This window comes from Vipera ursinii (genome assembly GCF_947247035.1).
Source record: "Vipera ursinii genome assembly, chromosome: 3".
NCBI classification, from domain to species: domain Eukaryota; kingdom Metazoa; phylum Chordata; class Lepidosauria; order Squamata; family Viperidae; genus Vipera; species Vipera ursinii.
The window spans coordinates 140,820,845-140,843,252 of NC_139516.1; the positions used below are offsets into that span (position 1 = coordinate 140,820,845).

The window sequence follows — 22,408 nt, forward strand, 5'->3', positions numbered from 1 at the left end:
TCAATAAAATACGTGGTGGGCTACCATTTCTCCAACACTGCCTTAGGATGTAAGTGGAGGGGACAATCTGTGAATAGGGGCTGACTTGCTGTACTAAAACTGATTTACAGTGATCTATTGTGGTAAGTGTGCTATGGTGAGATGGAATTAGCTCAGCTACATTTGTGTTGTAGAAAATCAAGCTTGCGTGATTCTAGGCATTGCCACAGCCAACTCACTGCGGCACACTCAGCATGGCCAACACACCACAGCCAACACGCCACGGCCAACTCACTGCCGGATAATTTGCAATGGCCAACTTGCTGTGGGACAACTCGTTGCAAGACAAAAGTTACACTAATGTCAAAGAAATTATGAAAAGGAATCATTAAAGAAAAGATGCAAAAGGAAGGACAGAATGAAATGTGAATGGTAAAAATTAAAATAAATAGAATTGTTAAATTGTCTCACAGGGAGTTGTCCTATAGTGAGTTGACTGTGGTGAGTTGGCTTTGGCAGGTTGGCCGTGGCGATTTGGCTGCAGTGAGTTGACTGTGGCAAGTTGTCTCATTCCCTTCTGAACACTAAAGTAGACCTGAATCTGTTCCCTTCTGTTCATATGCATGTCAGATAAAACACTGCAAGCTTTACCTGCTGTAAATTAGGACATGGAATGGAGCAATGATAGTTGCACTCCCTTGTTTGATTAAATAATTATATTTGCTGTCATATACTGGATATTTACAGGTTCTTGCTGTGATTGGGCCATGAATTGGAGATCTAGTTCAGATTAAGATACAGACATGGCAGGAGACAGCTTGCCCTGAATTAAATCAGGGCTTTTTCAGAAAGTAGATATATTCAGTGCCAACGCGAAGTAGGATTTTAAGACTATGAAGATTTAAAAAAAAAAAAGCTCAGAGGCTTAATGAATAGGAGTTAAGTTAATTCTGGCTACGGTACTATGCACATTTGGATAGAATATACTTAAACATAAATAGGACTGAAGTGAATTCAAATAAATCTCCTATGAAGAAAGAGGCATAATGAGCTGATAGGTCTTGTTTCAGCTGCTCTACTTGGTGAGATGTGCTGAACTTGGCCATGGTCCTTGTCCGTGGTATTGTCTGTCTCTGGAATGCTCCACCCCAATTAAGTACTGTATCACTTTCAGTAACAACTGGAGTTCCATGTGTGTTTGGATTGGCTCCTACCTTCACCCAAACCCTAGCAAGCAGCCATTTTATTGTCCTTTGCTGCCAGGTAGAGATGTTTTTATTCTCCAATACAAACAATATAGGTTGATTTTAAACACACCACTTTTCTACAAAGAACCCCTCAGATTGCTGGTAGTATTGCATGAATGTTTTACTGTGAACATTTTAAGCATTTTATAATTCAACCACTTTGGAATTTATTGTGATTTGAATCCATTGCAAGCCATGCAAAAACGACCTAGTTTTGTGGTGTGACCTAGATTTTAATTAAACAGATAAAAAGTAACATACAAATAAATGAACAAAAACATAAATACTGTATTCTGAGTCTCAGCAATCATCCCCATTGCTGAGATAGAGGAAAAAGGCAGAAGTGTGCATTTACCAAATCTATTATTATTTCACATTGCTTGATTCTGGCACAATGGCCTCCTGTTAGTCTGCACTTCATGTACAGATAGTCCTTGTATAGCGACTGTCTCCTTTAGTGACCGCAGTTACAACAGTAAGGAAAATGTAAAAAGGTTTGCGGTAATTAACAAAGGAAGGTGAATCCGTTAATGGTTTCTCGCAGATGGGATCATCTTTGAAAACCCCAAAAATGCAAATTATAAAAATAAATGCAACCTGGTAAATGCAAAGCCAGAATAGTTGAAGTTGGTTCAATTTCTCCAAACTGAATTACTCCAGGGCAGTGTTCTACTGCCTTTATAATGACTATCCATGTGAAACAGCCCAATTCAAGATGGATCTTAGTACTGTCAAGCTCATTCTGACTTGCTGAGGGTTGGGAGGTATAAAAATTCATTCAATCAATCAATATTATCCCACATATACAATTATATTTTAATATTATTACTGAGGTAAATTTAATTGGTATGTTCACAAAGATGTGTCTTTGCACATTGTCCAGACTGCAATATAGTCTTCTGAGAGAAGTGCTATGAGTGCTAACTTTGAGACGGAATGTTAGTTGAAGCGTCAAATTAAAATATTCCTCTTTTCACAGAGACTTTTAATTCACTGTACACTATTTGTTTTATATACACTGCATTTGTTTTAATAATTTCATTGATCCCATCTTGGGATCACAGGTGTGTGAAGGTGTGGTTTAAAATAATGCTTACACTTGGTGTTGGTGTACACAAAACATATACATCCACACATCTCTATATATTCATTATAGGTAAACCTAGGTAAAATATAAACATTTACCACTTATTATTGTCATTTTTTTAAAAAAATGGATTTGAGTTTTGATATTATTTAAAAATCTAATGATGTATTTTATTCCTTTAAAGCGACAGTCTTAAACAGATATTAAAGCCATTTGGACTAATCAGTGAAATTTTCTCCAGAGCACACTTGCACAGGATTATTTATTTTATTTATTTATTTATTTATTTTATTATATTTATATACCGCCCTTTCCCGAAGGACTCAGGGCGTTTTACAGGGTGGTTAAAACAAAAAATACAAAAGTTAAAAACAGATTAAAAAATTATATCCGTCCCTGAACAAATAAAACCCCAGTTAAAATTAAAATTAAAATTAAAATTCTCAGCCTGGGCCAGAGAGCTCGAAGAGCCAGGTCTTCAGGTCCCGGCGGAACGTATGGAGGTCGGGGGCGGTCCTAAGCTCCACTGGCAGCTGGTTCCAAAGGGCAGGCGCCCTCATCGCGTCTGCAGACAACACCTATCAAGTTGCTAAATGTGTCTGTGAGTCACAAAGAGGAAAATTAATTATCCTCATTTCCTAACTTGTTAAACTTGTACAGGCAAGAACCTACTTCTTTTATTCCCTAAAAATACTCTGTTGTATTTGATATTATTTTGTTTGACTAAAGGCAGCCTAAACAAATTTTTATTTATTTTTTATTTTAATTCCATTTATATCCCGCCCTTCTCCGAAGACTCAGGGCGGCTTACAAGCTTAGCAGTAGCCTTCATTCTATGTATATGCCTGCTTATTAGGGCTTTCATACACCCCCCAAGCGGCATTATTACAAAGTCATTTTACCTACCTCGGAAGGATGGAAGGCTGAGTCAACTTTGAGCCTGGTGGGATGCGAACCTGCACTAATTGCAGGCAGCTGGTGTTACTTAAGGAGGCATTAGCCCACTGCTCCACAAGGCATTAGCCCACTGCTCCACCAAATGGGATTAAATAAAAGCAATAACTAAGATTATTTTAGAATAATTAAAAAATCACCCAAAATATAGACTCACATCATAATAATAATAATAATAATAATAATAATAATAATAATAATAATAATAATAATAATAATAATAATAATAATAATAATAATAATAATTTCAAAAGCTCATACAATGGGAAGTGGATAAACATTTCTCCAAACATCATGAAATCATCTGATTTATACAGCAATGAAAGGGTGTGGTAATTATAGACTTCCCTAGAATGTTGAAGAAAAGCATTGAGTAAAAGCAATCTCTAAACAACCAAAGACAAGCAGCCGGTAAGTATGATTTTGTTTAAATATTAATGTGCCTAAATAATGAATGAGAAAGCAATGCTTTTTATAGCTAAGCGGTTGTGGGGGGAGGTGTGAATGTGTGAAAAGAAAATGCTGTTTTAGGAATTCAGAGGTTAGTCGAAAATTGAATACAAGATAGTGAAGAACAAAAGATAGTTATTATGTCAGTACAAACAAACCCAAGGGAAAGGTGTTGTCAGTTTTCTGAATGAACGTTTGTAAATGAAATGAAATCAGCGTGACTGCTTTTTATTTTTAAATGTAAATATAGTAATGGCTGGGGCTATAGTGTCACGACAGATACTCTGTTTGGAAAGGACGTGGCAGACACTGCAAATGGGACATTTACCAGTGTAGGTTTCCATTGCTGAGAACACGTTGGTAAGATCCCTAAAATGGGTAGAGGAAGGGGGAAAGTATCTCTTGGTATCCTAAATCCTGCAGAGCACTCTTGTTCCGGTGTGAATTTTCAACTTGCCATAAGAAATTCATTGAGAAAGAGGGGAAGAATTTAAATATCTGTTTCTCCAAAAAACAATGACTGGTTTGTCCATACAGTACCAAGAATACAGCTCCATTCAGCAGCACACAACATTGTTCTGCAATCCGGGTATTGAACCGGGAGACTTCAGCCCACCCATCAGACATGGGGCTACTTTTTTCAGCTCATAAACACCTATGGCACGATTTAAATTATTATAATTGTGACTATTTTAACTTCCTCTGGTTCAATGTTGTTTAATGTTATTTTAAAACTAGTCTATATGTAGTCCTCGAGTTACAACAGTTCACATAGTGACCATTTTGAAACTACAACAGCACTGGAAAAAAGAGACTTACGACTGTTTTCCACACCTTATGACTGTTGCAACATGGTTACACGGTTTAAATTCGGATGCTTGACCACTGACTCACATTTGTGACGGTTGCAGTATCCTGGGGAGGGGTCATTGCAAACCTCTGACAAGTCAAGTCAATGAAGTGAAGCCAGATTCGCTTAACAACCGTGTTACTAATTTAACAACTGCAAGTGATTCATTTAGCAAATGTGGCAAGAAAAGTCATAAAATGGGGCAAAATTCACAACAAATGTTTCACTTAGCAACATCAATTTTGGGCTCAGTCGTGGTCATAAATTGAGGACAACCTGTATAACTATTAGAAAATCAACATTGTCTCTATACTTCTATTGGTCTATATCAGTGTTTTTGAGACTTGAGGGATTCTGGGAGGTGAAGCCCACACATCTTAAAGTTGCACTGCTCTGGATAGTATGCAGTACTGCATGTTTGTTATGAATAACTATTTGCTGCTAAGTATATTAATCATCACCCAGGAAGCATCCTGCTTCCATTCCATTTTTCCTGTAATTTCCTAAATAGTTTGTGTGGTTTTTTGTTTTTTGTTTTTTTTTTGCATTCACTTTTTCTGTTCTTGGCTCACCTGCTCCAGTTGCAGGAACTTTGAATATAAAACACACTTGAAAATAATAGCTTGATAGTGCAGCTTGATAGATGTTTTCATGTTAAATAAATTTATTCTGCTCCCCCTCCCCCACCTTTCCCATTGGGTGTGGCTTTCTAGACTTCTACATGCAATATTCAAAACCTGTTGCTCCTGAGCATCTGGTTACTTATACTGTAGGTTTTTCTCTTCTTCTTTTTCCCTAGCTAGTCATGGATTTGAGTCTCTCCAGGCAGTCACTTTCCAAAGCCATTACTGCATTTGCTTTGGATCTTTACAATACGTTAAATTCCAATAAACTTTGCAAAAATGTTTTTTTCTCCCCTGCAAGTATTTCAACTGCCCTGGGCATGGTTTTAATTGGGGCAAGTGGGAACAGTAAACTGCAGATTGAAAAGGTAAGTCAGACCATTATAAGCTGCTTTTCTTCTTTTGGGAGGCACGGAGGCTAACTCAAAGATTTATCACATAACGGCTGAAAAGAAAAATCAGCAGTAATGGATTGTTGAGACACACTGAAGATTTTTGAGCAATAAGGTTTTTTTGGGGTGGAATTATGGAAGCGACACATTTACCTAAACAACGTGTATTGCATCAGTTGTCTGCTTTGAGGAAAATAGACTGTGTGTGTTATTTGGGACTGAACTCCAATTTTATCCATTGTATTCAAAGTTAGTTGAAAAGGGGTTGTAAAATTGAAGTTTTCCTATACCTTTATTTTTTTAGAACTCCCCCTTTTTGTTCTATTTTTATATTGAGTGTTAAATTTGAGGTTGTATATAACTACTTTTTAAAATTAGCACAGTAAAATAAACTCCCCCCCCCCGTTTCTGCTTTCTGTTCAGCATCACATAACTGATAACAGGAGAGAATAATCTCTGCACTTGAACCCTCCTCCAGAGGAATTGGGCTGTAATTTCCATTTTACCTAGCCATCTGGAGGGCATCAGTTTGAGGAACATTGGTATATTCTCCCAAGCCAAATTCAGTGACTCCAGATGCCCAATGGGTATTCCCTATAGCAGGGGTCTTCAAACTTGGCCCTTTTATGACATGTGGACTTCAACTCCCAGAATTCCTCAGCCAGACATGCTGGCTGAGGAATTCTGGGAGTTGAAGTCCACATGTCATAAAAGGGCCAAGTTTGAAGACCCCTGCCCTATAGGGTTATTCATCCATTCTTGAACTGGCAGAAATTGCTTTCAGGTTTGATGAAATTTGCTCTTCATCCCATTTTGATCCTTTTCTTGCCTCTGTTTCCACTCACTGCAGTTCCTTGACTTCCAACCAAGATAATGGGTGATGCAAAGCCTAAACAATTTGGCACACCTTGACATGCCTTTGGATGATGTTGGAATAAGACAGAAAATATTATTCCACTACAGCTAAGGATGATTTAATCCTTTCACACTTGTGGGCTGGGCAGATGAGATGATGTAAAAATAAAATAAAATTGAAGGCAATGTCTTGAGTGCATTGCCAAAAAGAATATATGCCTGAAAACATGTTTGTGTTATGTTTAGGTAGAAATAGAGACCATTTAGTGGTGTTTGTTATAAAAAACATAAAGTTGTCACAAATCATGGCGATTTTGCACAAGCAACATAATTGGAATTTTGAGTGCCTCTCATGAGTGCCTTTGCAAATGTGGAAAATGGTGCAGTCATGAAGTGGACCAAAACAAAATAATCACACAAGTTGCTCTCCGCTCAAAGGCATTCCACAAATAAATATAATCAAGAGGATTCTGCTTTGTTTTGCAGTAGGTCAGCTTCATTTATATTTGATTAAAAAAATTGTTGTTGTTGGTTTTTAGTTCAGGTGGAGACACAAACCAGTTGGGACCAACTCCCGTATTTGCAGATGCCATGTTGTCTGCCTGCCTGCTTGCCTGCCTGCCTGCCTGCCTGCCTGCTTATTTATTTATTTATTTTATTTTATTTTATTTTATTTTATTTTATTTTATTTTATTTATTTTATTTTATTATTTTATTTATTTATTTTTATTTAAAAAGTTTTACAATACATTTTGACTTTAATCCCCCCCTCCCCCACCCCTATCCAACCCTCCCTATCTCTCTCCCCCACTCCCTCCTCCCCCCCCCGACTTCCCAGAGCTAAATACAGGGCATAAAATCAAAAAACAAACATAAACACCCCTATGTTAACAACAATAAACTATAAATTCTATCTCTCTCTAGCTCATATAAAATGAATACAAACAATATTAATATTACAAATAAAGTTAAAAAAAAGAGGAAAACAGAAAAAGAGCTTTACTCAAAATAAATTTTCTTGATCCCAGTCCTTATTCATATTAATTTCAAAAGAAAAGAAAAAAGAAAGAAAAAAAAACTTTCACCTGCTATTTGCATTCTCCCACCTTTCTCTAATTTCCAAACAAATTCTCAGTTACACGCCAAAAGCGCCTATCTCTGTTAATCTTAATAATCTCCAACCAAACTAAACTATGATCAAAAATAGTTCTTGCATGTATCACGCCAAATGTCTCGCAATTCCAAATCATCCTTAAGTTCAAATAAAAGTTCAAATACAAAGAGTATATAAAAAAAAGATTTAGGCAATCTCTAAGACAACTTGTTATTAATTAGGAGCTTACATACCCATTCTTAGTTCAACACATACTTTAAGTCCATAACCCTAATATACCTTTCTAGCAAGCAATCTTAAATTGTGTAGAATATTAACAAAAAGAAAAAAAACTTTCTTTCTCATCTATAATAATTTTACTCCATTGACATTCTAATCTAAAAATTAATCAGCAATCTTAACGCCCCAAAACTTTTGGAGCATCCCCAAAACTTCTTTAGACCGCTCTCCTCCCACATCTTCCCTGTAAGCACACTTTGAAGATTCCATAACTTTCTGCTGGTCTTGCTCTTGCTCTCGTCTCGCTCTTCTTAGGGCGGCATGCGTCATCTTCTGGCCTCCTGCAGCAACCGATGAAACTGTGACTTGATCCCCTCCAACACCATTGTCCTCTGTCTGTCTATCTGCAACGTCTTGAAGCTTTCCCCCACCGTATCCTTTTGCAGCTTCCAAAAATGGTAGGGAGGTTGCTTTTAACACATTACTATAAAAATCACGTGCCTGAGCCACAGTAACCAAACGATGTCTTTTACCTTCATACGTCGCCACCAATCCAACTGGAATCTCCCATCTAAACTTAATATCACGTTTCTTAAGTTCCTGTACTAGAAATGCAAAATCTTTCCTTCTCCTTAGGATCTTCGGAGGGATCTCTTTTAAAACCAAAACTTCTTGCTCAGCCACTACCAAATTAGTATCATAAGCAGCTTGAATGACTTCATCTCTCATTACTCTCTTTGTAAAATAGACCACCACATCTCTGGGTAACTTCCTCTGTCTTGCAATCCATGAATTTACACGAAAAACTTTGTCCATATTTCCCTCAATTTCAGATGCTGACTGGCCCAGTACCCCTTCCAGAGCCTCAGAAATCAGCTGCTTTAAATCTTCTTTACCATTCTCCTTTAAACCCCTAATTCTAATAGCATACTGCATCTGATTATACTGAACAAGGCTCAATTCTTCGTCCATTTTATCCCTTATATTTTCATTTTCTAATACCTTTGCTTCTAATATAGAGTTATTTTGACTGAGATCCTCCACTTTTATATCCAGCTGTAGCACACATTCAGCTACGGATTCAACCTTAGACAAGATGTCCACCCTCATTGCTCTCAGCTTCTCTTCCATCTTCTTCTCCAGTTTCTCCATTTTCTCCTCCATTTTCTCCTCCAGCTTTTTCAACTTTTCATCCATCATATCAGACATCAATTGTGCATGCTTTCCAAGAGCGTCTTGTAAATCCTTAAGCGTCAATGCCGGGGGAGATGCAGGAGGAAGCAAAGCTTGCAATGAGGTCTCTTGCACCAGGGAAGACCCCGCATTCCGGAGAGCTTTAGAAGTTTTAGCTGCCATCTTCCCCCACTTTCACTTATTACGCACTTTCACTTTGAAGCTATAAAATCCATTGAGCTAGAGAGTAAAAATAAAGAGTCCACTTCACCTTGACCTCCTGTACCGCTCTGCCTGCATCTTGATAATCAAAAGTATTTCCTTTTGGCAGGGGTGGTTGCTAACGCCTGGCTCTGCTCCAACAATCCCAGAGCAGAGGCGCTGCGCAGCTTGGAGCAACCCAGGCTTCGGGGGGGCTCATCCTTCAGCCGCCCAAGCTCTCAGCTCAGGCGGCCCCGGAGAGCTCAACCCCTACCTGGGGCCTCACCCCCTCCTCTTCTCCAGAGGAGGGGGCTTCAAATCCATCTAAACAGCTGATCGGCGCTGTTTACGATGGAAAAAAAGCTGCGGAGCGGGCAGCCCGAAAACGGCTGTCTTCGGCGTCGCGTCGCCACCGGAAGTCCATTTTATTATTTTATTTTATTTATTTATTATTTTATTTTATTTTATTTTATTTTATTTTATTTTATTTTATTTTATTTTATTTTATTTATTTTATTTTATTTTATTTTATTTTATTTTATTTTATTTTATTTTATTATTTTATTTTATTATTTTATTTTATTTTATTATTTTATTTTATTTTATTTTATTTTATTATTTTATTTTATATTTTATTATTTTATTTTATTTTATTTTATTATTTTATTTATTTTATTTTATTATTTTATTTTATTTTTTAAATTTAATTTAATTTTATTATTTATTTATAATTAAGGTCCCCTCTGTTTTACTCTGTACTGATTGAAACTACTTTTGTTATAGGTTCTACACCTTGCTCAAATTCCTGGAGAAGCAGGACCACTTGATTATGAAAGAAGAGTGGCAGAGCTTGTGCAAGGATCTGTGAGACAAGACATACCTCTTCCAGCAGTATGTCCAAAAATATTGTGAAACCCCACAAAAATCAAATAATTTATCAAATTATTTGGTCCTTTCAGTACTTTGCTCAATAAGACTTTATGGAGGGACTCAGGGCGAACTCTTATGTAGGGTAGTGGTGGACATAGGTTTCCAGTGTCAGAAGAACTACTCGTAGCCTGTACCCTCTCAGTATCATAGTAAGAGGGTAAACCATACTATACACAAATATAGGAAAACAATGAAAAATACAAATGTACTAACACTGTAGGAATACAACCAGCGTCCAAAAATTAGAGATAACATTAGGATTTGTAATGTTCATGTACCACTATATACAAAATAGGTGATCTCACAGTAATAAGCAAGGGCATCATAGCATATTACCTGGGTCACATCCCAAAGGACACACAGAATGATATAGCTACACTCGATCCATCAACCAGAAAGGCACACAAATCACAACCCTAGAAGCCCAGAGCTACTTCTTTGGTCAAGTGTAATTTTCTGCTGTTTTTGAAAAACAGCACAAAAAGGGCTGTACTTCTATCTCTGCCATTTTGGACAACAGCCTAAAATGGCAAGAACCAGATAAAACAAGTCATTTATTTATGGAATTTGTCACTCATGTCATATCCAATAACTCTGGGCAACTTACAACACAGAATAAAAAAAATTCAGACTAACATATAAAATATAAAATGCAGACTAAAAAGAGTCTGAACCTACACTCTCACTCAAGGCCTAGGCCTTTTCAAAATCTGTAAGCAGATTGGGGGGCCATACAAGTCTCTGGGAGGATGCTATTCCAGAAAGCAGGCACCATGCATAACTTTTCAAAATCTGTAAGCAGATTGGAGGGGGGGGGCATACAAGTGTCTGGGAGGATGCTATTCCAGAAAGCAGGCACCATGCATAACTTTCCACCCCTCCATAGTCTTAGTGGGAGAAAGATTCAAAATTTCTAGGGGAGAACTTAATGGCTCCCACCTGACTACCATAAGAACATGGCCGTCACTGTGGTCCTAGCTGAGCACAGAAGACTAATTTATTAGAAGGCAGACTGAGGTTACTTCTGGTGGCCTACTCTAGTTCATTCCTCTCTACCACAACACGTAGGGAGGCAGTTGTAAAAATGTAACATTGGAGGGTTATGTTTTCTTCAATATACCAGTTTCATTTTTTAAAAAAATAATAATAAAATCAGGTGATTCAGGGAACTTGTGTGCCTCAAGAGAGATATTAGCAGATACCCTGACAGAAATGGGCACCAAAGTTGACTGCCCTATCGTGAAATATATTGAACCTTGTGATATGTTTTCTGCCTTTTATACCAAGGAGACAGCAATATAATTATTTTTATTCAGTTTCCAATCTTCTCTTTCATATCTTGACTAGGAAGGGACAATTTGGTCAGAATTCAAGCAACTCCTACTTCAGCTGAATAACCTCAGCCATGGTTACCAGCTGAAGCTGGCCAATAATTTGTTTATGCAGAAAGGATATCAATTTTTTCAGGTAAGACCCTTTTCCTTCTTTAAATAAAATTAGAGTTTTTGCGTTGCTTGCAAATATTCTAGATTCAGTGTACACAATCTTCATGTAAAGTTGGAAAATACCCATTGCTAGATCTGTCAGTCAGTGTTGGCAGTACTGAAATAGATGGACCAGTTACCTGACTCAAGTTCAAGGCAAGTTCCTACATCACTGTAATCCAAACACTTTCTTTAAGAAATAAAGAAAGCTGATGTCCAAGACTTCCTCATTATTTGCAACAGTAACTCTAAGCCAGTGGTGGGATTCAAATACGTGAACGACCGCTTCTCTGTGTGGATGCTGCTTCTGGAAGTCCATTCTGGGCCTGGGCAACAAAAAATTAGCTACCGGTTCAGCCGAAGTGGTGCGAACCGGCTGAATCCCACCACTGCTCTAAGCCATTGCTAAAAATGGTTGCTTGAACCATTTTCAGTTTGATTATTGCCTTAGACCCAACAGAAGACTGAAGTCACCATGAATATTTACCGTTTCATCCCCCAACACTTAATGTCTCAGGGGAGCCTCCATGCAATAGCACAGTGACCCCCCAACCTTTTAGATGCCAGGTTCCATAGAGGGCAGTTTTTCTGCGGACTAAGGGGGCCTGATTTATGCACTGCCTGGGACCTGCTTATGCCGGATGGGGCTTTGCTTGCTTGTATGAGTGAAGTGGGTCGTGGACTGGTGCCAGTCCACAGCCTGGGGGAGGGGCGGTTGGGGACTTCTGCAATAGCATAATGTTCTGGTTAGGGTTACTGGATGCCCAGCCAAAGGAGGAGATGCCATCCTTTTTTGTCCTCATGTCCTTCTTCCGGCAGGCACAGCTTTAAAATCAAATATTGTCCAGCTTTTCGAGTATTTTTATGAGCAGCTTTTCTCCACAGTGCAGTGCTTCTCTAATAGACTCTAACCACAAGTTAACAAGCCCTGCTGTTTAATTACTTGATTAATACCCACAGGTCAGCTTAACCTGCTGCCTGAAATTAACAAGATCTTAATCAGTTACAAGTTGAAGGCTTTTGGCTTCTCACTGTACTAGCATAGTTCTGTCCTTTCTGATGATGCTGGAATAAGTCATTTCATACTCTTATAGATCTAAATAAATTTTTGGCAATCTTTCACTGTAATTTTTGAGATCAGGTGAAAGAGTTAGGTTATCCTCCTTTATCTCCCTTTGTACTTCTTTCAAGTTGTCTACATCCTCCTTTGTTTGTTCATCTGTTTGGTTGCAGCAGATCTGAAGGTTTCCCCCCCTGTGGGACAGAAATTAGAACTCTTCCAGAGCAAGGCCTTGGCGGTTGGGGAAATGTATGCTCCTAGACTTGTTGGATTTGTGTCTTGCCTCTCCTTGTTAAAAAAACAACAACAACACCCTAGCAACTCACAAACAAAATTCTGCTGACTAAAAATCTAAAACATGTTTTTCTTCCCTTCTCTCTCCCCCTCTCATTGAAATTTTCCAGCAATATCTCACAAGTACTAAAGAAATCTACAATGCTGTGGGGCAGATAGTGGATTTTTGCAGTGCTTCTGAAGAAACAAGGAAGACAATTAACCTTGAAATTTACAGGCAGACCCAAGGTAAGAAAGGCAAGAATTTTTTGTCCCAACGATGGGTAGTCTTCGCTTAATGACTCCAAATGAGACTGGTAACTCTGTTGCTAAGTGACATGGTCACTAAAAGTTACAACTTGACATTTTACTGCTGGCTTCTCCCTTCGGCTCTGCTTGTTGGAAACCAGTTGTGAAGTACCTGAATCTTGGCCAGGTCACTACGGGGATGCCGCAATAGTCATAAGTGTGAGGACTGATTGCAAAGTTACTTTTTCAAAACTGTTGTGATTTTTAATGGTCACTAAGCAAGGCTGTTATTAAAGAAGAACTACCGGTACCTATATTCCATTCTGTGGACATTGCAAGACAAATGGAAACTTTTCTAGGCAGGTGGAGGTAAGATATCGAAGCCTTGGATAAGCCGCAATTTTTAAAAAGAAATGGGAAAACAACCCTCCCTGAAAACCTAGAATTTTGCTCTTAGTCAGTATTACCAAAACAGAGCTAAATAGATCTACAGACATCTTCCTATTTTACCAATGAATGAATGAATGAACCTTTATTGTCAAAGTACAACCATGTATACACTGAGATTGGATGAGCCTCCCTTCATGCTCCCACCCCCCAACTCACAGTGACAACAAACCCTCCATCTTATTACACCCTGTGAACTAATTGCACCACTCACCGGCTTCCAAGTCAATTCTGCATAAAGTTTATAAAAATTATTTCCTGTTCAAAAGCCTAACAGCCCATGGATAAAAGCTGTTTTTCAGACTGTTGGTGCGGCTGGCTATACTCCTATATCTCCTACCTGATGGTAGGAGAGTAAAGAGATATTGTCCAGGCTGTGCGTCATCCCTGAGAATTTTCCTCACTCTTCCAAGGCAGTGAGCCCTGGCGATGTCATCCAGTGGTGTCAGGGAACAGCCCACAATGTCTTGTGCTGTGCTCACCACCCTCTATAATGCTTTCCTATTCACAGCTGTCAGACCAGCATACCAAACCACAATACCATACGAGAGGACATTCTCTATAGTAGACCGGTAAAAGAGGGTCATTAGCCGTTGTTCTACCCTGTTCTTCCGCAAGACCCTGAGAAAGTGAAGCCTCTGTTGGGCCTTTCTAGCCACCTGGGTTGTATTAACTTTCCAGGTCAGATCTTTGCAGAGGTAGACTCCCAGAAATTTAAAGGAGGAAAATAGATTCTTACTTCTTATATAAGTCTTCCCTTATGCATCTTTTTCCATGTGACTTATTATGGATGAAAGCTTCTGTAGCCTATTAAAAAAAAGCTTTTATGAAAAGGGGAATCTAAAGATGATAGATGGGTATAAACTGAAAAAATAAATGTGTAAGCATTAACGATTTCAGGGGGACTAGACACAAATACCAGACACTTATGGCATTGGCCTAAGGAACTAAATTTGGCTGATTCTCCCTGCACTTTCACACCTCTCTTCCACCCCCTCGCCCCCAATTAAGCAAGTTCTGACGTACCAGTAGTTAGTCCTTGGAGGAGAAATCACCAAGGAATTGTAGGACTATAGGTTTGACAGCAATATTGGGGGAAAAACATAGCAAAATAAGACAATGGCAAACCACAAGTTATTGCTGCCAAGAAACTATTTGTTGATGTAGTCTCCATAAATTTACTTGAAGGAGGCTTCCTCTTGTCTTATGCTTTTCAGTAGATGCTTAAAGATTCCTGGAAAGTCCGTGGTTTTGGACCTCACCCCTGGGAAGTCCTTGTCCAAATTCATATGAGTCTATATGGTATAGCTAGCCTTAGATGGAGCAAGATAAAGAGCAATTTCGTGCAGAACAGAGTTAGATAACTGATGGGCCGTATGAAACTCCTTGAAGATATGAGATGACAACAACAACAACAGCAACCACAAAAGGGACCTTGGAGGTCATCTAGTCCAACCCCCTGCTCAGGCAGGAAACCCTACACCATTTCGGACAAATGGCTGTCCAGTCTCTTCTTAAAAATTTCCAGTGTTGGACCATTCACCGCCTCTGGAGGCAGGTTGTTCCGCTGGTTAATTGTTCTAACTGTCAGGAAGTTTCTCCTTAGTTCTAGGTTGCTTCTCTCCTTGATTACGTAGTTTCCATCCGTTGCTTCTTGTCCTGCCTTCAGGCGCTTTGGAAAATAGCTTGTCTCCCTCTTCTTTGTGGCAGATATTAACTGACTGGGGAATTCTGGGAGTTGAAGTCCATACATCTTGAAGCTGCTAAGTTGAGAAACACTGCTCTAGAATATTACCTGTTAGTGAAAATAAGCAATGTGGTTTGTCAGCTTTTCATTTCCTATTTAAATTTGTAGGTCTTCCCATCCATCAACAAGTCTAATTTCTCCTAACCTACCAACTTTCCACTTCTTTATACTGACTTTTTAAAAACTGTGTGCTATGCAACATTCAGTATGCTTTTAGTCTATAAAATATTGTTCACCTTCCAGGGTTAAAAAAAGAAACGTCAAACACATGGTTCAATTTGTTTCCCCTATCCATTCATATTTCTTTTTGTCATAGGAAACATTAAGGAACTTTTTGCTCCTGGTGTGATTGGACCACAAACGGTGCTGGTGCTGGCAAATGCCATTTACTTTAAAGCAAGTTGGCAACATCAATTTGATCCGAAGTATACAACTGAAAGAAATTTTAGGCTGAATGAGGTATTGCAATATTACAGACGATATTACAGTACAGCAATATGTGGCATCTTAAGTATGTCATAATATGGCATGATGTGACTATCTATTTGAATATAATTGATGTGCTACCAACATTTAGAGTTGTTCTATCATTCATATGTAGGGAACCTGTATCCTTTTAGATCACGGGTAGGCAACCTCGGCTCTTTTATGACTCATGGACTTCAACTCCCAGAATTCCTGAGTCAGCTGACTCAGGAATTCTGGGAGTTGAAGTCCATGAGTCATAAAAGAGCCGAGGTTGCCTACCCCTGTTTTAGAGGGACTACTGTTTCCATAATATCTGATGAATAGGCACAGGTTAGGGCTAATGGAATTTGAAGCCCAACAACATCTGAAAGACTATCAGGTTACACATCCATTTCTAGTTACTGATTTACTGACTTTCCAGTAACACAGAATACAAAAATAATAATCCCAGGGCTAGTGTACATCATCAGATAGAAGTGGGAAAGACCTGTTACCAATAATTTTCCCCTGATAAATGGCCATCCTCTATTCTTTATAATGCCAAATAAAAGAGACTCCATTATTTTATTTTGTAGTGTTAGACAGTTTCCATTGAGCAAATACTTTTTACTACTCAGTCAAATCTCACTTCTCCTTATTTAAATCCAGTAGCTTGGACTCCAACCTTTTTAGTGTACAGTACAGAGAGAGAGACGCGGTGGCTCAGTGGGTTAGGACGCTGAGCTTGTCGATCAGAAGGTCGGCAGTTTGGCGGGTCTAATCCCGAGTGCCGCGTAACAGAGTGAGCGCCTATTACTCGTCCCAGCTTCTGCCAACCTAGCAGTTCGAAAGCATGTAAAAATGCAAGTAGAAAAATAGGGACCACTACGGTGGGAAGGTAACAGCATTCTGTGCGCCTTTGGCATCTAGTCATGCCGGCCACATGACCACGGAGACGTCCTCGGACAAGCCTGGCTCTTTGGCTTTGAAATGGAGTTGAGCACCGGCCCCTAGAGTTGGAAACGACTAGCACGCATGTGCGGGGGAATCTTTACCTTTACATTTATAGAGAGAGAACTGTCTACAGTACAAAGATATTGTTTATTTCCTATCTTGCTTTCAAACAGTTATTTCAGTAGCTGAAGGCAGCACTCCTGTTCCTCAAATACTGCTGGAGATGCCAGCAGTTGTCTAAATAAAGTCAAAGCCATCGTGGCAGCCATTTTGAGGCTCCTAATCTCAGGTTGAGACTTGAAATTCTTTAAAAACAAACCTGGATGTGATCTGCTGCAGATTAATGTGCAGCTACCCCCTGGTTCTGTAATTCTACCCAGAGTAGCAGAATGGTACTATAGGTAATTCTCATTTAGCAACCATAATTGGGACCAGCAACTTGGGTTGTTAAATGAAGTGGTTGCTAAATGAAACTTACTTTAGGTTTCCTTTGCTTTTACAGACCTGTACAAGTTCTAAATGAAAGGATTGGTCATAAAGTTATGTTTTCAACCCCATCGTACATGCCAATGGTCGCTAAATGAGGCAGTAGCTGAACAAAGACTGTTTGTACACTGAGCACAGTGGCCAACCTCAGTGCACACTGGTAGGGTGACCACTAGGTGGCAGCAGAGAAAAGAAAAGAAAAACCTGCTACCTATTAGATTTTGTAATGTGGATTTGGCAATTGTACTTCAAAGACTTGCTCCATCCCTAAGAGAGTTCCCCAAGGCATAGTTATTACTGTTTGTCCTCAAGAAGGGTTTAAATATGCAAGGTCTGGCCAGCTGAAGAGATGCGCTCTCTGCAATATAAACTCCAGCTCTTGATTAAAGCTGCGATGGAGTATTTTTGCCATACGATCCAGAGAGAGCACCCATGGGCACAGGCCACTTTTTGTATTTGTCTAAACAGACCACCTGCAGAAGCTTTAAACCCTAGGCCAGACATGTCAAACACAAGGCCCGGGGGCCGGATCCGGCCCGCGAAGTGGTTTTATGTGGCCCGCGAAGCCATCCTGGAAACAGTGAGGGAACGGCCCCCACTGCCTTGACCCTGGCCCAGGGACCCTCCTTCTGCCAGAGACCCTCAGATCTGTCCCACTCCTGCCCAGGCCCCCATAGGCACCCTTGATGCGAACGATGTAGAGCTGGCCACGCCCACCCAGTACGCCACACCCACCCTGGCCATACCCACCCGGCCCCCTGAGGGCAACCGCAATGCTGATGCGGCCCTCAATGAAATTGAGTTTGACACCCCTGCCCTATGCTGAACCTAATATCGGATGTTGCCAAACAGAACATACCACCTTGAAAACCCCCAAACAGCCACTAGCAAACTTTTTGATCTGCATAATGCCTTTTTTTTAATTGAGGGAAAGTCAAAACTGTTCCTCCATCTGCAGCTGGATTGACACAATGCTTTCTATCACTCAACACCACAAAGGGCAGTTCTAATAAAAACAAGAGTGGCTATCCAGCTTTCTCTGGCCTAGCCTGGTAATCCTATCAAGGAGGAGCTCTACATAACTGTTTCCTCTTTTATAAGCAACATGAGTTTGGACTCCTGCCTGCCTGAGGTCTGCTCACTTGGAACATGTTTACTTGTTACTTATTGCTCTGCCGGTCCACAGAGCTATTGCTGTACTCAGGGGTCCTTGGTGCTCTCTGAGTTTGCTTGTTTTCTTGCAGACGTTTCATTACCCAAACTAGATAATCTGCAAGAAAACAATCAAGTTCAGAGAGCACCAAGGACCCCTCAAGTCAAGAGCTACAAATATTCTCCTTTATGATTATTGTAGTATATGTATAAATCAGGCTTAAATCAATGCATTTTTAAAGGATTTATCCTTATGATTTCACAAGGGATCTTCCCACTGCTTAAAAAAAAAAAACCAGATTCCCACAGCAGTAGGATACTATATTTTGGGAAATTTGAAGATTGTAATATAATGTATGAAACAGGAAAACAAATTCCCTAAAATATTATCCACATAAAGAATGAGCATAATAGGAGAAAATAAAATTGGTGAATGGAGGAGATTTCAATCTCCTATATTTACAACATATCACACATCTAAAATTTTCTGCCCTGTAAATTGACTTATCCCTTCTTTCAAGTATAACCACTTGCCAAATTTGAATATTGCCAGATCCTAGTTCTGTATTTTGCTTTCAGCTTCCAAAAGTTGTAAACTGTACTATGTTGGTCCTTAACATGAGAGGATGTTTTATATCTTAAACATGTATCTACTCCTATCTTTGGAAACAGAATGAAACTAAATCTGTCCATATGATGTATCAGAAAGGGATATTTAAACTGGGACACACAGATGGAAAAAATGCCCAGATCCTTTGCCTTCCATACATTGGTGAACTTTTGTCCATGATTATAATACTACCAAATGACATTCACCATCTGGAGCAGGTAAATCCAAAGCACATCACTGAAATATAAAACTTTATTTCACATTTTCTGAACCTACTTCAAACTTCATAATACATACATAAAACAGTCAGTCAGCTTCTACATTTTTAATTTAGCCGATAAATATTATGCCTGTTCTTCACTGCACAGTATCTCAAGACTGCTTCAATTAATCATACTTTTCCATTATGTCTAAAATAGGAGGCTATAACTACCAGGATCAAAATTAATTAGATTTGAAGCAAACTTCATGATATAAAATCCTGGTTTGCTTCATTCCTGTCAGGCATGGTTTCCTTGTAAAGGCATAACGGCCATGTGCAAACAATGTATTAAACCAAGTCAGGTAAAGTCCTATCAGATGCATTCTCACCATGTATAAATCTTGGATAATATTCCTCTTACTGAGCTTTTTATAGAGCAAATAAATGAACAAGTAAATTAGCACTTTGTATCATGCATGCATGTCTGATTTCTAAGTTTATGGTACAGAATATTTTGCAAGTTCAGATTAATTTAGTAACCAGGTTAAGCATGTTGTGTGAATGCAGCCAATCGGAAGCTACAGTTAATTCACTCAGCAAATTTAGAGAAGTGAAAAAGAAAATGATGGCTGCATAAGCATAAACCAAAGCAGTGGCACCTTCAGGGCCTGAGCTTGGGAAACTGATTCAAGGTAGATGAGTTACCAGCAGTGGTGTTGAAGAAAATGTTGTACCAGGTTGTTGATTGAAGCACTCTTCAGCCTACAGTTTAACAGCATGCTTGTAGAAGCAGCACCATCCTTGTAGTAGCAGCACCTTTCAGGCATTAGAGGGAGCTAACAGAAAAGAAGAGAGAGGGAAGTAAGACTCAGTCTTATAGAATGAGACATTTGTTTCATGAGAAATTCTATCAGCTACCTGTTCACTGTTGTTCAGTGTTTGGTAATTAATTCAAGCTCGATAAAATCAGGGTTTAAATGAATGAAATGCTCTTTCTTATTAAAATGTGTTTATATAAGGAAAGAGGTAAAACCCAACTTATCGAGTAAAATCTAATCTCTATGTGACTGTAGAGATTTACTGTTAAAATGATAAATTTCTACCTGGATTTAGTTTGTTTCATTCATTCATTCATTCATTCATTCATTCGTTCGTTCGTTCGTTCGTTCATTCATTCATTCATTCATTCATTCATTCATTCATTCATTCATTCATTTGTTCCAGGACAGCTGTGTTGGTCCACTGCAACAAAACAGTTAAGCTTTGTAGCACTTTTAAAGCTAACAAATTTATAATAGCACAAGAGAGGGATGAGTAAGGTGAAGACCACACATGAGTCCAACAGGCATTGTGTAATCACACAGATCCCCCAGTTGTTGACAGGAACCCAATGCCACTTTTCTCACTGTACTCATGAAATAAGAGGCATAGCTTTTTGCTTCTTAAACATCCCCCTAAATCCTGAAATGGAGCAACGTTCTTGCTTTTTCACATTGGCAATACAGCTGCAGGGCCTGAAGATGCTAAGGGATGAAATTGCAGTCTACAGCTGTAATGGGCTGTGAGAGTAACCTTTGGAGACAGGAGGAAGAGCTGCAGGCTAAACAAGGATCGCACAAGATAAATCTGCATCCAGAGAAGCAATGAGGGTGGGGGAGCATCTTGGAAGGACCCTCCCTAGTTTCCTGGAAGCTAAAGAAGGGGGAGGAGTCAGTGCTTCCAGACTTACAAGATTTGTTTCTGTAACCTTATCATAAACGTAGTCTAAGTATTCATGGTTCTGGTTACCTGAGTGGGCTAACTTGCAGAGCTGACAACAGGAGGCAAAAAAACACTCACTCACTAGCATATAGGGCGGCGGTACAAAAACTATCCATATGGTGTAGTAACAACAACTTGCACCTAAACATCGGCAAGATGAAAGAGATGGTGTTAGACTTCCAGAGAAAAAAGGAGGAACCTGCCCCACTTTACATCGGGGAGGACTGTGTGGAGAGAGTTTCCTCCTTTAAATTTCTGGGAGTCTACCTCTGTGAAGATCTGACCTGGAAAGTTAACACAACCCAGGTGGCTAGAAAGGCCCAACAGAGGCTTCACTTTCTTAGGGTCTTGCGGAAGAACAGGGTAGAACAACGGCTAATGACCCTCTTTTACCGGTCTACTATAGAGAGCGTCCTCTCGTATGGTATTGTGGTTTGGTATGCTGGTCTGACGGACAGGAAAGTATTACAGAGGGTAGTGAGCACAGCACAAGACATTGTGGGCTGTCCCCTGACACCACTGGATGACATCGCCAGGGCTCGTTGCCTTGGAAGAGTGAGGAAGATTCTCAGGGATGACGCACACCCTGGACGGTATCTCTTTACTCTCCTACCATCGGGTAGGAGATATAGGAGTATAGCCAGCCATACCAACAGGCTGAAAAATAGCTTTTATCCGTGGGCTGTTAGGCTTTTAAATGGGATATAATCTCTGTGAACTTATGCAGAATTGACTTGGGAGGCCGGTGTGTGGGGTAGTTGGTTCACATGGTGTGGTAGGATGGAGGGTTTGTTGTCACTATGTGTTGGGGGGAGAGAGCACGGGGGGGGGGAGGCTCAGCTAATCTCAATGTACACATGTTGTACTTTGACAATAAAGGTTTATTATTATTAAGGTTCAGGATTGCAGGATATGCCATCCAATTGAGATTTATGATCACTTGCACAACTAGTTCAGTTTAAATGAAATTACACCCCATTTCACCATATGGATGAAAGATAGGGCCTGCTCTCCAGATGCCCCATCACTTACTGCCAATTATATTTAAACTACACAGGTCGAGGCTGCCATGACCTGCAAGAATTTAGCAAGCTGGCTTTCTCCAGGAAACCTGAGGGAGCATCATGTGGAAATATATATACCTCGCTTCAAGTTAGAAGCCGGCCATGATCTCAACCTGACGTTGCAAGGATTGGGCCTCATCGATGTATTCAGTGAAGCAAAAGCAGACCTCTTGGGAATGTCGCCTTCCCGCCAACTCTTCTTGTCCACGGTCGTTCACAAAGCTTATGTGGATGTCAACGAAGTAGGGACGGAAGCAGCAGCTGCAACAGGTGTTGCAGTCTCCAACAGGAGCTTAGAACACCATGAATTATTTGTGGCCGACCACCCCTTCCTCTTCTGCATTCTGCATAATCCGACAGGCGCAATTCTTTTCCTTGGGAAACTCTGCTGTCCTTGA

General features: G+C 39.7%; 1 protein-coding gene across 1 annotated transcript; it reads left to right on the top strand.

Annotated features, from left to right (window-relative positions):
- Positions 1-5,372: 5,372 nt before the first annotated feature.
- LOC310637348 (leukocyte elastase inhibitor-like) lies at positions 5,373-22,408 on the top strand (the record flags this gene model as incomplete). The annotated part of the gene is made up of 7 exons (XM_083357710.1): positions 5,373-5,558; positions 9,928-10,035; positions 11,422-11,541; positions 13,023-13,140; positions 15,651-15,793; positions 19,046-19,201; positions 22,004-22,408. The coding sequence occupies 7 exons, from the start codon at positions 5,373-5,375 to the stop codon at positions 22,406-22,408; spliced, it is 1,236 nt and encodes a 411-aa protein (XP_083213836.1).